The sequence below is a fragment of the Pan paniscus genome, chromosome 4, assembly GCF_029289425.2.
Source record: "Pan paniscus chromosome 4, NHGRI_mPanPan1-v2.0_pri, whole genome shotgun sequence".
In the NCBI taxonomy this organism is placed as follows: Eukaryota; Metazoa; Chordata; class Mammalia; order Primates; family Hominidae; genus Pan; species Pan paniscus.
Window position 1 is genome coordinate 124,923,730 of NC_073253.2, and position 16,686 is coordinate 124,940,415.

The window sequence follows — 16,686 nt, forward strand, 5'->3', positions numbered from 1 at the left end:
AAAACTGGCACAAGACAGGGAGGGATGTACTCTCTCACCACTCCTATTCAACCTAGTGTTGGAAGTTCTGGCCAGAGCAATCAGGCAGGAGAAAGAAATAAAGGGTATTCAATTAGGAAAAGAGGAAGTCAAATTGTCCCTGTTTGCAGATGACATGATTGTATATCTAGAAAACCCCATTGTCTCAGCCCAAAATCTCCTTAAGCTGATAAGCAACTTCAGCCAAGTCTCAGGATACAAAAGCAATGTGCAAAAATCACAAGCATTCTTATACACCAATAAAAGACAAACAGAGCCAAATCATGAGTGAACTCCCATTTACAATTGATTCAAAGAGAATAAAATACCTAGGAATCCAACTTACAAGGGACGTGAAGGACCTCTTCAAGAAGAACTACAAACCACTGCTCAGCAAAATAAAAGAGGATACAAACAAATGGAAGAATATTCCATGCTCATGGATAGGAAGAATCAGTATCGTGAAAATGGCTATACTGCCCAAGGTAATTTATAGATTCAATGCCATCCCCATCAAGCTACCAATGACTTTCTTCACAGAATTGGAAAAAACTACTTTAAAGTTCATATGGAACCAAAAAAGAGCCCGCATTGCCAAGTCAACCCTAAGCCAAAAGAATAGAAGGTATTCTAATGGAAAGGAACTATACAAAAGGTTAGGCTGGAATTAACTATGAAAATCAGATTGATATCAGTTTACAGATATTTTGAATAATGAGATAAAGAGTGGATTTCATCCTGTAGATCATTGCTTTCCAGAATTTTGAGTAAATAAGAATCATCTAAAAATGTATCAAAATGCCATTTCTTAGGCCTTACCTCTAAATATTCTATTTTAATTCGTTGGGGGCAGGCCCATGAATCTGCATTTTAACTACTCTAATGTCTTCATGCCCTATGATTCTGATGCAAGTGGTTCATTATTAACATTTTTAGAATCTCTGTTTGCCAGGGCAAATGAAAAGTTTTTGCATAGGAAACTAGCTTTTTTATATTAATACACTCATAAGAACTAGCACCATTAAAGCATGGTTTAAGAGGCAAAGAGTTAAAGAGCAGGAGGACAATCAGGCAGACAGTACAATAATCTAGAAGTAAAAAGAATCAGCACCAATTTTGGTTGATAGCAATAGAATTGAAAAGGGGCAGATAAGTAAGTAGTATTGGTTTAAGGAATATAGGACTAACAGGATCCAGGCATCCACTGGCTATCCAAGAGCAAGGGATAGTGTTCCAATCGCAGTAGATAATACACTCTTTGAATGTAGGAACTGAGTCTTACTTATCTTTTTGACTACAGTTCAGCACAGTAGTGGGTTCTCAACAAGTGTATGTACATTGTTAGATAAACCTGTAATATAATGCACGACAACGTCAAAAGGAATCTTTTTTGTACCTCTACTTTTCTTCTTTTAACCTCTAATTTTTTACCTTGCTTTTATATAGCCTTTTGGCTTGCCAGTAAAAGTAGGTTTCATTGTTTGTGCAAATTGAAATGACTTAAAATATAAAAAGAAATATGACACAAAAATATATTGTATTTCTGAATGTCTGAATTTTTTCTCCATGAACACACAATAGTGAAATTATATAGACTTAGATATACCACTGAATTCTAAGAAATATGTAATTAAATGTCATTTTGTATAAATATAATCTACTTCCAGTAAGACATTGTAATAGTTTGTTTCTTTCTTTTATTAATGTTTCCACATAATATATGGCTTTAGTGGGAAATATTATGTCATAAAAATGCTTAATGTATTCAGCATAAAAAGCCCACTCTTTTAAAATATTACTGTTTACAAATCAGATCCTTTCCAAATTATCCAAAAAAATGAGTGAATTCATAAGGCTTCTCCTCCCTAATTCTTTGAACATCAAAAGGGACCATCTTCAAAATCCAAATGCTTCTCCAGCTTTCCGCAGGATATCACAAAACTTCCTGGCAAAGATTTTTAAACAAGTTGAGAAGTTTTATAAGATAAAAATATTTTTTCAGTTGACTTGACAACCATGTACAATGTTAGTGAAGAGTTTATTTGCCCAAGGCTCTTTGTCAAAATGAATTTAAACTGAGATTATTAAAATGTAGTTCAATTGCAGTGTGAGGAGAGGTGTTGCTAATGTCTTACTTAGAGAATGTTTTCCATGCAATGCATGTGACTTGGTTACAAGGTTCTACATGTAGAGGTACATTTCTGCTAAAAGAACAGAGGCATTTAAAATTGTTCAGAAAACAATAAATCATCTCCAAAAGTGAGAGTTTTGATCCAGAAAGAAAAGCACTATTGTGTGGTAGTTTAGAGGTTCATCTGTGTGAGCATCAAACTGCCCGGATTTGAGTCACAGCTTCACCATTAACCTCAGCAACTTCCTCATTTGTAAAATAGAAGTCATGATAATAGATACATTATGGGAATATTGTGAGGATTAAGTGATATCATTGTCAGTGGTTAATAGAGTAGCTGGCACAGATTAAGGAACACAATTAATTGTTTTATTTCAAACCTGTTGAGTCAGGACTAAGCATTGTTTCCTGATAATTCCAGATGTGTGCTTAAAAAAGCCTGTCCCAATTTAATGATAATCTTTTCTGTTATGAGTTAAATGGCTTTAGGAAAATTTAACTACTGGTAAACAACGCTTGAATCACCAGACCTCCCCATGGCTGAAGCTAATTTCTTACATCAGAATCAGGACCAGGATCCCGAAAGGAAAATGATTATCTGGATGAGAGGTTGTAATCATCCATATTTGGAAAATCCTATTACACTATGTTGGGAAAATGTCCAAATTGCCAAATCTTGGAAGCAATCCCTCTCCTTCCCTCATTGGGACACATTATTTAGGAAGGTTTATTATTTTTGAGAAAGACTAGTTACCCTTCAAAAATAATAGCATTTGTGTATGGTTTGAAAGATTATGCCACCACAGATGGAAGAGTCAAGCACGTTCCACATGGCAAGTGTTTGTTAATTAACAGGTCACCCATTGATGTGGGCTGTAGCCAGAATCCATGGCAGAGAGGAGACAGGACACTGATGGGCTGCATTTGAACCATACAGTTAGAATTACATTAAGCCACTTTTACTGATTTGTGATATTATGTCATATTTATAATTTCTTATTTTAACTTAATATCTAAGTAAATTCTTTTGATTGTTATTTTCTTGGTTTTTCTGAAGGGCACACTTTCACCAAAGAAAGCAAAATGCAGCAAAGTGAATTTAATATAATTTATGATAAATCTGTTTATGTATCTTTTGACAAATTAGAATCATATAATAAAATTTCTCTGATTTATTTCCCCAGTATAGAGGATCATTATGGTCTGCCTGTATTCCAGGCACTGGTCAGGCACTACATATCATGTGATGCAGTCATCACAACAAATCAGTCAAGGAAGTATATTTAACAAATAAGGCAACTGAGGCAGGTTTATTTATTGTTAAATTGCCTTTGGTCACATTAACAAGGGGAAGATACAGAGATTAAATCACTTTCTACCTTCAACATCTTTTTACTCTGCCTTCTAATATTTTAATTGAACTGGTTCATACCTATTTCATATAATCTCTTATTTTTCCTCTTTATCTTCAAAGTATGAAAACATTTATCTTCCTATTTTCTCTGTTGTTTATTCTATTAATATGTGTTGCTACAGACTCTATTTGAAGAAATTAATTAGAATAGGAAAGAAAAGTATGATTCACTGGTGAATTTTTCTAACACCAAAAGTGAAAAGTAATATTCAATAATGTGTTTTAGTTTTATTTATACCAGAATTTTTATAGTTAAATTTAGCATGGTGATAGAATTAGTCTTAATTCATTAATGATATGGATGGAATTTATTTATTCCTTTCATATTATCTTCTTCCTTCAAAAACATATTTAATTTTAACAATTTTGATTCAAACTCATAATTCATCTTAAAAATATAGTTTGGTAGTTTTTAAAAATTTTGTTTTGATTTGCAGAAACATAGATACTCTCATTGTAATTTCCCTTAGCAATTTCTATAACAGTTCTTTTAATTTCATGTTTTAAAACACAATATAGATATTCTTGTGAATTTTTCATTATGAAAACAATTTTATTTATTATCTAGACCATAACAGAAAAGAAAAGAGAATAATGGACTATCCTGCCATTATCTCCGGCTATGCATGTACAAAAATGGACTTTTCTCTGCTTCTTCAGTACTAACCCTCATCCACAAAAATATTTTACTGGCCTCATTATGAGAATTCACAAGAGACTATATAATTTTTTTTCTACATGATCATTGAACCCATGATTCAACATTGGTTACAGAGTCTCAAGAATTTGGAGAGTGAACCAAAAGTAAAAATTTATAATGCAGTATAGAAAATGCTGTAACAATGTTGTTCACAGAATCCTATGTTGTTTCCAGAAGAGATAGTACAAATGGGTGAGGTAGGGGATAGTGAAAGAAAACCTGATAGAAGTAAACTGCATTAATGTTGATGATTAAGTAGAATTTGAGTTTGTCCAGGCAAAGAAGCTGAAGGAGAGGCACTTTAGACAACATATGGGGTTGCAGGATGGAATTTATAGACGCCCAATGTGGAATGGTTAATCATATGAGTTCTAGAGCCAGGCACCTCAGTTCAAACATTATTACTTTCCAATTTCTCAATGTATAATCTTGGACAAGTTACTTCTCATCTGCAAAATGCATATTATAATCATTTCTACCACATTTGGTTGTTTAACTCAAGTTTATAAATTCCCTTATATGATTTATGATACCTAGAAAATGCTAAGTAACAATTAACTGCAAGAAAATAAGAAACAACATAATGTTTGGGAAACTACAAGTCATTTGGTATTGCTTAAGTAAAAAAACTAATAATGATGTCAAAGAATATGAAGGGGATATGTATCATGTTAAAGAGCTGGAAATTGTCTTATGGATAATGAGAAAACATAGGAATGGCATAGGCAGATTGTGTTTTAAATAGATCTCACTGGAGCAGGGTAGGAGGAGGGGAAGGGAGAATGTTGGTAAAGATTAGAGGGACAGAATTCAGGTACAATACCATAACAATTCAAGACTTTGTATATACTGTCATAAGGATACAATACAATAATTTTAATAGTGACTATAGGATAGAAGGGAGATGACAGTTGAGTGAAATACTTAGAAGGTAGAGTTGGCAAGGCTTGCCTCTAACAGTTAATGAAATAGAGCCTATGTGATAATTCAGGAAAGGAAAAAAATAAATGATGACTTGAAGATTCTTTATTTGGCTGAACTTAGTAGCTAGCAAAAGCATAAAAAGAGAGCAAGAGAAAAATAGAATAGAGGAGTAAATAGAGAATTGAAAGAGAAAGTAAGAAAGGCAGTCTTTAGACATACTAAATTGAAGGTATTTCTAGAACATCTATTTAGAAATAAGTCCGACTTTTAGAATAGAATTTCAACAGATTCAGGATTCATTAAAAAAAGACAAAGAAGGCCAGGATAATTTGTGTTATATGATGTGGGAGGAAGAAGATGGTCTAATGAAAGACATAGGAAATTAATAGATTAATGAGGTTTCAAATTTGGTAAAAGATGTGTTTTCAAATCAAATTTTGAAGAAAATTTGATTCAGGCAACAGCAAGAATCTAGTGTGGTTAAACATAAATGTATTATTTCTGAGTTTCATACGTACTATTATGCAAAGAATATATCTGTAGGTCATTTCCATATAAAGGACCTAAACATGTCATTTTATAGGTTGGTTAGGGAAATGTTTTTTATTAAATAAAAATATTTACCTTAAATTGGGGTAACAAAATTTAAAAAGTAACTTAATCTGAAATCTAATTTTATTTTGAAACTAATTTCCTTAAAACAAATTTGGCTCCCAGTATTTTAAGTATTTTAACCGGTATTTAACTGCAGTTATAAAAAGTTAACAAGTAACATTTACTTAGTGTAAATTTTAAAATTTTATTATATTCCAAATCAGCATGGGCATTAACCATGACAATGACCACCCATCGTGTGCTGATGGTCTTCATATCATGTCTGGTGAATGGATTAAAGGACAGAATCTTGGTGACGTTTCATGGTCTCGATGTAGCAAGGAAGATTTGGAAAGATTTCTCAGGTATGGAGGTCACTTATTGTTTTTGCCTTGTGAATGATTATGTGTGCTGTTTCTTTTTACAAATAGAGAAGCCAGAGTGGCAAAGTGGAAAGGCCACCAGAGTAAAACTGAAGGTACTTTGTTCCAATCCTGGCTTTTCCATTGACTCATGGTGTAGTTTGGGACATGTTATTTAACCCCCTGCTTTTTAATTTCTACATTTTTCAAAAAGAACAGTTAAGATTATTTGTAAGATTGAAAAATTGTTATCATGATTTTAAAAATCTGTCACAGTATTTAGTTGCCTTTTCAATTTTTCCCAGTGGAAATATTCACACTGTTCATCACCCAGCACATCTATTATCACGAAGATCAGGGCCCCTCTAACAAAATCTTCACTTTTCGTTTGTAATACATCTACACTTCAAATGTTTTTTCATTAATAAATAGTTTCCACCATTATCATAGCCCTTTCCACATTCAGTGGCAGTAACACTTAGCTTCTGTCTTGTTCGAAAAGTAAATGAAAAATATTACTGTTGTTCTCATTTTCATTTTAAAGCACTTGTTCATTTTAAAGCACTTATTTCTATAATTATAGAAGGATCACCTGAAGCAGTAAGCAATATGCAGAGTAGTTAGTGAGATGCTTAAGGTATCCAAAACAAGTCTTAGTGAGAAATACAGGAACACCTAGCTTGCTAAACTCACTACACAGATGAACTTTATTCACTTTTGTATATCCTTTAAATAGTTAAGCCCATTTTTCTATTAAATGGCTATATGTACAATATATTCTGTGCATGCTGTTTGTCATAACAGTCTAGAGAAGAGCACTCAGAGCATGTGATATTTCAGACACACCATCAGTAGCTGCATCAGCAGCCCTTCTGTAGGCCCTAATGAGTTCCTAAGGAACATGCATGATTTTGTATGGCTGCCTTCACATGAATCAGGACTCCTATGACATCACATACCACTTTAAAATATATTACAGAGTTGTATACAAAGTTGTATTACAATGTCAAGCACAAATATATCTACACTGTTAATATTCACCTGAGGATGCTTTCCATACATTCTTTAAATCCCCAAATATAGCTGATATCTTATATTCACATACTACTTTTGGGCAAGTTACTCTCTGACTCTGAGCCTGTATACCTATTAAATGCATAAAATAACACCCACTTCACAGTGTTATGTAGATCAACTGAGTTAATTCATATGAATGTGTTTTGTACACCATAAAGTTCTTTTAACTTGAAAATTATTTATTACGATTATCTTCATTGTAAATAAATGATTTTTGACATATAGAATAATTTCTATGAGTATTCAATGGAAGAGCTTAGAGATATATTTTTGATATTATTAAAGTGTTTCTTGTTGTATGCTAACCAATCATATCAGCTTTTTACATTAAATTCAAAAGTTTACACATACCTGCCTATTGCCAGGTCAAAGGCCAGTAACTGCTTGCTACAAACAAATCCACAGAGTGTCAATTCTGTGATGGTTCCCTCCAAGCTGCCAGGGATGACATACACTGCTGATGAACAATGCCAGATCCTTTTTGGGCCATTGGCTTCTTTTTGTCAGGAGATGCAGGTAAAGATCCAGGTGGGGGTTTTGTGCGTTCATTCATTGTTTAGAAGTATTGATTGGTAGGAGAAGGTAACATTATTTTAGGGTTTGTGGATCAAAAGCACCCCAATATATAAAAGAAGGATTTTCTAAGAAAAGGTTTGTGCATTTTTTTCTTATACTTTGGAAGCGACAGAAATAAGATGTGAGCATTTAATCAAAGTGAATAAAGAAAGACCTAATAATTTCTACTTTGAAAATTACATTGATATCAGGGAAGTATTTTTATTATGTCAGTTCAATGCTTCTATTTTAAATCCCATACAGTTTTCTCTCCATTATCTGCAGGAATTGGTTTCAGTACCCACATCCTGTTCCCTGAGCAGATACCAAAACTCCCAGCTGCTAAAGTCCCTTATGAAAAATAATGTAGTATTTGCATATAACCTACCCACATCCTCCCAAATACTTTAAATCATCCCTAGATTACTTACAGAACTTGATACATTGTAAATGCTATGTAATTATTATACTATGTTATTTTATTATTAGTATTATTTATATTGTTTTATTGTTATTTTTTTTTAAATTTTTTTTTATCTGTGGTTGGTTGGATCCCTGGATGTGGAAACTACAAACGGGGAGGGCCAACTGTATTTTCTTATATGGAAATGGGTAAAAATGCGATATGAAAATATAATTGATAAAAATGCAATAACATGAACATGTAATTGTGGAGGAGGAACTATACATTTTAATCCTGAAAATAAATTTTTAGAAGTATCTTTTATAGGAACAAAAATTAAGAGAGTACATTTCTACGTAAACTGGAAGAAAAGGGAAAATGTATAATGGTAAAGCAGTGTTTATGTATTAATATTCCAGTAGTCAGTAATTACTCAGAGAGGACAGTAGTGTTAGGTCCATAAAATCTAAAGGATGAAGCAAAATGACCTTCTTAACTGATGGAAGAGTTTAAGCTCTAGTAACCTTTTTTTTTCTTTCCTGCTGCCCATCCCCTATCTGCCCATCTCCTCTCACCTCTTCCTAACACACACACATACACATTGTACTTCAGGAATAAACTGATAACCACACTGAGAGTAAATTGGTTAAGTATCGCTGAAACATAGCCTATTTTACCCAGCCACAGTTTCTGTGAATGCCTCAAAGGAGTTTGGCTTTGTTGAGGATAATGCTGTTTTGGGTAACTGTCAGCATAATTAAGATCCTTTATAAGGAACAAAGCATATGACATTATAATATATTGAATGCTCTCTTTGGTTTGTGGTTCTTATTAAAAGAGTTGTGCACTTATTTGTTTATTAATTGCTTTTGATCAGTTTCACCCACCAGTATGTAAGCTGCATGAGGGCAGAGTGAGTTTCTCCAGCATCTAGTCTAGGGACTGGCACAGAGTAAGTGAAATATCCAGTGAACAAATTATTTAGAATTAAAATGAGTGAATGTATGGAGTTGGAGCTGCATCAAATGTGATGTGTAAAAGGCTGTATGGACCAGGCGAGGTGGCTCACACCTGTAATCCCAGCACTTTGGGAGGCCGAGACGGGTGGATCATGAGGTCAGGAGATCGAGACCATCCTGGCTAACACGGTGAAACCCCATCTCTACTAAAAATTATTTAAAAAAAATTAGCTGGGCATGGTGGCGGGCACCTGTAGTCCCAGCTACTCGGGAGGCTGAGGCAGGAGAATGGCGTGAACCTGGGAGGTGGAGCTTGCAGTGAGCCGAGATCGCGCCACTGCACTCCGGCCTGGACTACAGAGTGAGACTCGGTCTCAAAAAAAAAAAAAAAAAGGCTGTACGGACTATGGAGCTTGAAAGGAACTGGTGTTGCTATGTAATTGTGATCTAATTCCAAACGGTTTACATGTGGCACAGTCATGGATCCTTGGAACTCCACATCGTGTGTGACAATTATGACATTTGTTCTGTAAGGTCTGTCTCCGGTACCTCTCTGACCTCATCTACTAACCTCCACTCTGCTTTCACCTGTGAGTCTTTAGACAATCAAAAGTCTGGTCACAATCCTCTTTCTTAAATCTTCATGGTAAAATGAAAGATTTTGAGGTACAAAGGTTTGGGTTTGTGGGCAGACACTTTTACAGGCTGAAGTTACTATTATTTTAGGCAACAAAATAGGCTCTTTGTGGTCACTGTCACTGGAGCATTGCACAGGAGACAGTTTCAGTTCACGTGGTATAGAGAATTGATAGAACTGATCAATGGATCAGTTCATCCAAAATGTTCATCTTTTATAAAGCATTCCTACTGTAAAAGCTCAGTAGATGATCAACTACACACGATTCTGTTAAATTGTAGATTCTTTTCCATAAATACTATTTTACAAGCTTTTAGAAATTATTTTAATATATCACATGCAATTAAATTTTGCTAGTGCCATTCTACAATGTTTTGACCTCTGAATATCTTCCACATAGTGTGTTTAATTATTTATTTTATGATGTAATTTGACACTTTTTTTCTTTTTTTATCATACTTTAAGTTCTAGGGTACATGTGCACAATGTGCAGGTTTGTTACATATGTATACATGTGCCATGTTGGTTTGCTGCACCCATTAACTCATCATTTACATTAGGTATTTCTCCTAATGCTGTCCTTCCCCCATCCCCCCACCCCACAACAGGCCCTGGTGTATGATATTTTCCCCGCCCTTTGTCCAAGTGTTCTCATTGTTCAATTTCGACCTATGAGTGAGAACATGGGTTGTTTGGTTTTCTGACCTTGCAATAGTTTGCTCAGAATGATGGTTTCCAGCTTCATCCATGTAGCTACAAAGGAAATGAATGCATCCTTTTTATGACTGCATAGTATTCCATGGTGTATATGTGCCACATTTTCTTAATCCAGCCTATCACTGATGGACATTTGGGTTGGTTCCAAGTCTTTGCTATTGTGAATAGTGCCACAATAAACATATGTGTGCATGTGTCTTTATAGCAGCATGGTTTATAATCCTTTAGGTATATACCCAGTAATGGGATCACTGTGTCAAATGGTATTTCTAGTTCTAGATCCCTGAGGAATCGCCACACTGTCTTCCACAATGGTTGAACTAGTTTACAGTCCCACCAACAGTGTAAAAGCATTCCTATTTCTCCACATTCTCTCCAGCACCTGTTGTTTCCTTACTTTTTAATGATCGCCATTCTAACTGGTGTGAGATGGTATCTCATTGTGGTTTTGATTTTGATTTGCATTTCTCTGACGGCCAGTGATAATGAGCATTTTTTCATGTGTCTGCTGTCTGCATAAATGTCTTCTTTTGAAAAGTGTCTGTTCATATCCTTTGCCCACTTTTTAATGGGGTTGTTTGATTTTTTCTTGTAAATTTGTTTAAGTTCTTTGTAGATTCTGGATATTAGACCTTTGTCAGATGGGTAGATTGCAAAAATTTTCTCCCATTCTGTAGGTTGCCTGTTCACTCTGATGGTAGTTTCTTTTGCTGTGCAGAAGCTCTTTAGTTTAATTAGATCCCATTTGTCTATTTTGGCTTTTGTTGCCATTGCTTTTGGTGTTTTAGTCCTGAAGTCCTTGCCCATGCCTATGTCCTGAATGGTATTACCTAGGTTTTCTTCTAGGGTTTTTATGGTTTTAGGTCTAACATTTAAAATTAATTCAAGATGGATTAAAGACTTAAATGTTAGACCTAAAACCATAATTTGATTCTTATAACCATTAAATACCATATTGTCTAGTCCTATTTTACAAATCAACAATTTGAGGTCTAGAGCAGTTAAATAATACTTTGAAGTTCTTATACCTATTAACAGAGAATGCTAGATCCAAACTCAGATTATGTCTAAATCCCAAAAATCAGATGCTCTCCAGTCTCCTATGGAACTCAAACTTCTTTATATGCTATATTGTCTTCTCTATGGAAAAACCCTTAGATCAGATCTCATATTTAAACTAATTTTTTTGTCTCCTATAGCACCTATACTACCAGTTTTAACCAGTATCTTAATTGATTCATTTTGCTAAACTATTTGCTCTATTTATATGATTATTTCCCAATAACCTACCTGCACAGATTTTTTTCCTTGATCTCTGAAAATATGATTGTTTATTTAGGTTTTTAAAATCTGTTTCTCAGTATCCTAGGATGTCGCCTTGTTTTAAAACTACACATTGTGCTAATAAAGTTTTAGGTTTAAGGTTTCCAGAAATGTTCTCCTTTTTATTTTCTCTCCACTCTTATACTCCAGTCCCAAATCAGTACAGCATGTAAAGTGTAGTAACCTAATAGACGATAGATAGATAGCTAGAACCATGGAAAAGATAATTTACATATTTAGTCATTGATTTGACAAATATTTATTAAGTTCCAACTACTTTCCAGGCACTGTATGAAGCACAAATAATACAGCAGGAATCAAAGATCCTACCTCCATGGAACTTACATTTTAGTTGGAGGAAATATAAGCAAATGCATATCTAATATGTTAGTTGATGATAGTTGTTTAGAAGAAATATAAACTCAGGTAAAACAGGAAGTACTACCAAGGTAGATGGTTAGGATGGTGTTATTTCTTATAAGGTGACCTGGGAAAGTTTCCTAGAAAGGTGACATTTGTTTAGAGATCTGAAGAAAGTGGGAGAACAAGCTATGCGTTTATCTTGGGAGGAATACAGCAAGACAAAACAGAATGCAAAATGCCCTGGAATTCATTGTGGGTCATGTTGTGAGATGCCCATTACACATCCAAGTAGGGATGTAAGCAGGTCCATGATATATATTTGGAAGTCATTAAGAAGCATAAGATATTGGGGACATGATACTAAATAACAATTGCAAGTGAGTTAGAAAAGTTTCAAGGACTAAGACCCAGGTCAATGCAATATTTAGAGTTTAGGAAAATGAGGAGAAAGAAGAAATAAAATGCCAAAGTATATTGAGTTAGGAATAGAACCAAAGCAAATTAAGATCTTGGAGGCAATGTGAGGAGGATATTTTTGAAAGAGAGATTGATCAGCTGTATCAAAAGCTGAAGACTTAAATGTAAAACCTAAAACTGTAAAAACCCTGGAAAACAACCTAGGCAATACTGGTCTGGACATAGGAATGAGCAAAGATTTCATGACAAAGTTTCCAAAAGCAATTTCAACAAAAATAAAATTTGACAAATGGGACCTAATTAAACTTAAGAGCTCTGCACACCAAAAGAAACCATCAATAGAGTAAAGAGACAACCTACAGAATGGGAGGAACTTAAACAAATTTAAAAGGAAAAACCGACCCCATTAAAAAGTGGGCAAAGAACAAGAACCGACACTTTCCAAAAGACATGCAGCCAACAAGCATATTAAAAAAGGTCAGTAACACTGATAATTAGATAAATACATATCAAAACGACAATGAGATAACATCTCACACCAGTCAGAATGGCTATTATTAGAAAATCAAAAAATAACAGATGCTGGTGAGGTTGCAGAGAAAAGGGAAGACTTATACACTGTTAATGGGAGTGTAAATTAGTTCCACCATTGTGGAAAGCAGTGTGGCAATTCCTCAAAGAGCTAAAAAAAACTACCCATAATTACCATTCAACCCAGCAATCCCATTACTGAGTATATACCCAAAGCAATATAAATCATTCTACTATAAAGACACATGCATGTGGATGTTCACTGCAGCACTGTTCACAATAGCAAAGACATAGAATTAACCTAAATGCCCAGTAGTAACAGTTTGGATAAAGAAAATGTGGTACATATACACCTTGGAATACTATGCAGCAATAAAAAAGAATGAGACCATGTCTTTTGCAGGAACATGGATGGAGGTGGAGGCCATTATCCTTAGCAAACTAATGCAGGAACAAAAAACCAAATACCATTTGTTCTCACTGATAATTGGGAGCTAAATAATAAGAACTCATGAACACAAAGAAGGGAACAATAGACACTGGGGCCTACTGAAGGCTGGAGGGTGGGAGGAGGGAGAGGATCAGAAAAAAATAACTATTGAGTACTAGGCTTAGTACGTGGGTGATGAAATCATCTGTACAACAAACCCCTGTGACATGAGTTTACCTATATAGCAAACCTGTAATATACCCCTGAACTTAAAATTAAAGTATAAAAAAAAATTTTTTAAGCTGAAGACAAGTGGAGCAAAATGAAGGCTGAGATTAGACGGTTGATATTTTTTCCCAAAGGGTTTGACACATCATTATTTGAAGCTATATGGGAATGCCTGAATATATAAGGTGTCAGGAAGTATAACTTAAAAGTATAGCAGAAAATAGTTGTAACTGTAGAAGACTGAAAATAGTTGTGCACTATGTAATGACATTTCAGTCAATGGACCACATATACAACAATGGTCTTATAAAATTATAGTCTGTATTTTTACTGTAACATTTCTATGTTTAGATGCACAAATACTTAGGATTGTTTTACAGTTGCCTACAATATACAGTAAGGTAACATGCTATACAGGTTTGAAGCTTAGAAACAATGGGATATACCATATAGCCTAGGTGTGTAGTAGGCTATATCATTTAGGCTTGTGTAAGTACACTCTACAATGTTCACACAATGACTACATTGCCTAATGACACATTTCTCAAAATGTATTTCCATCATTAAGCAAAGCATGACTGTAGTTCTGCTACATACATATACACCTTCAATTGGCTCTATGTGGAGTCACCCTACCTGGCAGTCTGTCTTCTAAGTGCTATACAAAACAAATCTCCTATATGGTAAGCTCCTTAACATTAGCAGAGTTGTCAGCCCTTTTGTCATTGCATCTCTAGCACCCAAGTAAGTGCTTAATAAATATTTGATGAATAAGTGAACCGACTGAATAATGGGGTACTGATTCTAAATTTTTCACTCATGTAGATAACATGATAACCTTTTAGAATATTAATGCAATGACTACATAAAAGCCTACCTATGCTATAGGGAAGGTAGCTTGTTTCACAGCTTATTCATAATTCAATTAGGCATCCTTATGACCAGCTCATTTCTAATCAATTACAAACAAACATCAAGATTTGTAGTGTGAGGGTTCACAGCAACCTTCAATATGTATGTTTCAGGCAAAATCTTAAAAACAAGGTAACTCTGAATCTGACAAAGGCAGTTGGGCCATAGCATCTAAATTAGATGTTTCACTTCCATACTTATAAACAGATATTTAAACACAAACACTAGAGGCTCAGCATTATTGCATAATGCTGATCTAATTAATGATATAAATTTACCCTTAGTATAACAAGTTACATCTGCAAAATGTTTAAAGGCACAGATGTAGAGATTCTGGTGAAAAATGTTGATCACAGGCAATAATAGCTCACTCTTCTGCATAAATTTGCAGAATTAATGGCTGACTTCTTGGATGGCCTTGTTCCTGAGTCCTTAGCAATTGGTGGTGGGTACCTTCAGGCTATCTGGCATCTTGTGGCTGAGCCAGCTCCAACTGCATCAAGTCATTGTAATAGCTTCCTGAAATTACTTAGACTGGCTGAAAATACAGAGGTATGGAAGGATTTTTCCCTAGAAATAGTAAGAAGTGGCCCCGTAGGAGTTAACCTTTTTCTGAAAAGGAAGGAAGTGTGATAAAATTGAAGACCTCCAGGAAACTTAAGATCCTGTCTTTGTGAACTAGGCACACTATGAATTGCATATGTATTAAATGGATAGAAAAGCTTATAGTATAACTGAATCATATGATTACTTTAAATATTGACATGGAAAGTTCCAGTTTTACATTTCTCCTGTATCTACTTGATTCATCCAAGTTTGTAGGACTCTCTCAAACCTCTCCTTGAAGCCAATGCACAGACTGGAATTGAAATAAAGTAATGGCAAAAACCGCAATTATGTTTGCACCAACCTAATATTATGAAGAACTATAGAAGGCCTAGTCTCTGTAATTTGGCATTGCAAAATTCCAGAGGCAACAAGAATTTGGATTTTAAAAAGGCTTAACATGAAATAGTTGGAGGACATAAACTGCATGATTTAAGACTTAACAAAGCTGCAGTAATGAAGACAATGTGGTGTTGATGAGAGACTTAACTCCTCAGTGGAACACCATAGAGAGTCCAATTATAGACTCTCACATATGTGTACAATTGATTTCAACAAAAGTCACAAGGCAGTTGAATGGGTAAATAAAAGCTTTTCAACAAATTGTGCTGGAGCAATTGGACATTCATCTTTTAAAATTACATCATATCATAAGATAAAATTAACCCTAAATGTATTATTGACCTAAATGTGGAATCTACAAAACTATAAAACTTCAGGGAAAAAGGTAGAGGAAATATTTTTTTAATAGGACACCAGGAGCATGAACCATAAAAGAAAAACAAAACAGAAAATTATTGTTTGAAATCTATCAAAATAAATTATTTTATCTTAGGAAAACTCTGTTAAGACAATGAAAAGGTAAGCCACAGAATGGTGAAAATATTTATAATAGGCATATCTGACAAAGGGTTTTGTCCAAAATATATAATCCCTGTAATAGTAATAAAAGACCAAGCAATACAATAAAATGGGCAAAACATTTCAACAGACAATTTAGAAATGAAGATATGCAGATAGCCAACAAACTCCTTAAAGGATGCTTAACATCATTAATATTGTATCAAGAAATGCAAATTAAAACCATAAAGACCTACATTTGCATATACATTGCAATGTCTTAAGTTTAAAGAATTGAAAAAACTAAATTGTTGCTGATAATACAGAGCAATCAGAATTCACATACCGCTATTAGGAATATAGTATAATCACTTCGGGAAAATTTTAGGTGTTTTTTTTTTTTTTTTTTTTTTTATCACTTAAGCATTCACCTCTTATATGATCCAAACTTTCCACTCCTAGATCCAAAAATATACTCTTCATGATCTCTTTAAATTTATTGAGACTCATTTATAATCTATCCAGGTGAATGTTCTATATGCATT

The 16,686-nt window shown here is 34.2% G+C and overlaps 1 protein-coding gene across 3 annotated transcripts in view; it reads left to right on the forward strand.

Moving 5' to 3' along the window:
• The window catches only part of ADAMTS19 (ADAM metallopeptidase with thrombospondin type 1 motif 19), a 280,545-nt gene that overhangs the window by 155,395 nt on the left and 108,464 nt on the right, over nt 1-16,686 (forward strand). For all 3 annotated transcript variants that reach the window (XM_014344971.5, XM_024928919.4, XM_024928920.4), the window contains 2 exons: nt 6,006-6,146; nt 7,586-7,736. In XM_014344971.5, coding sequence (XP_014200457.4) covers nt 6,006-6,146; nt 7,586-7,736 — 292 coding nt within the window. The remainder of the gene's footprint in view (nt 1-6,005; nt 6,147-7,585; nt 7,737-16,686) is intronic.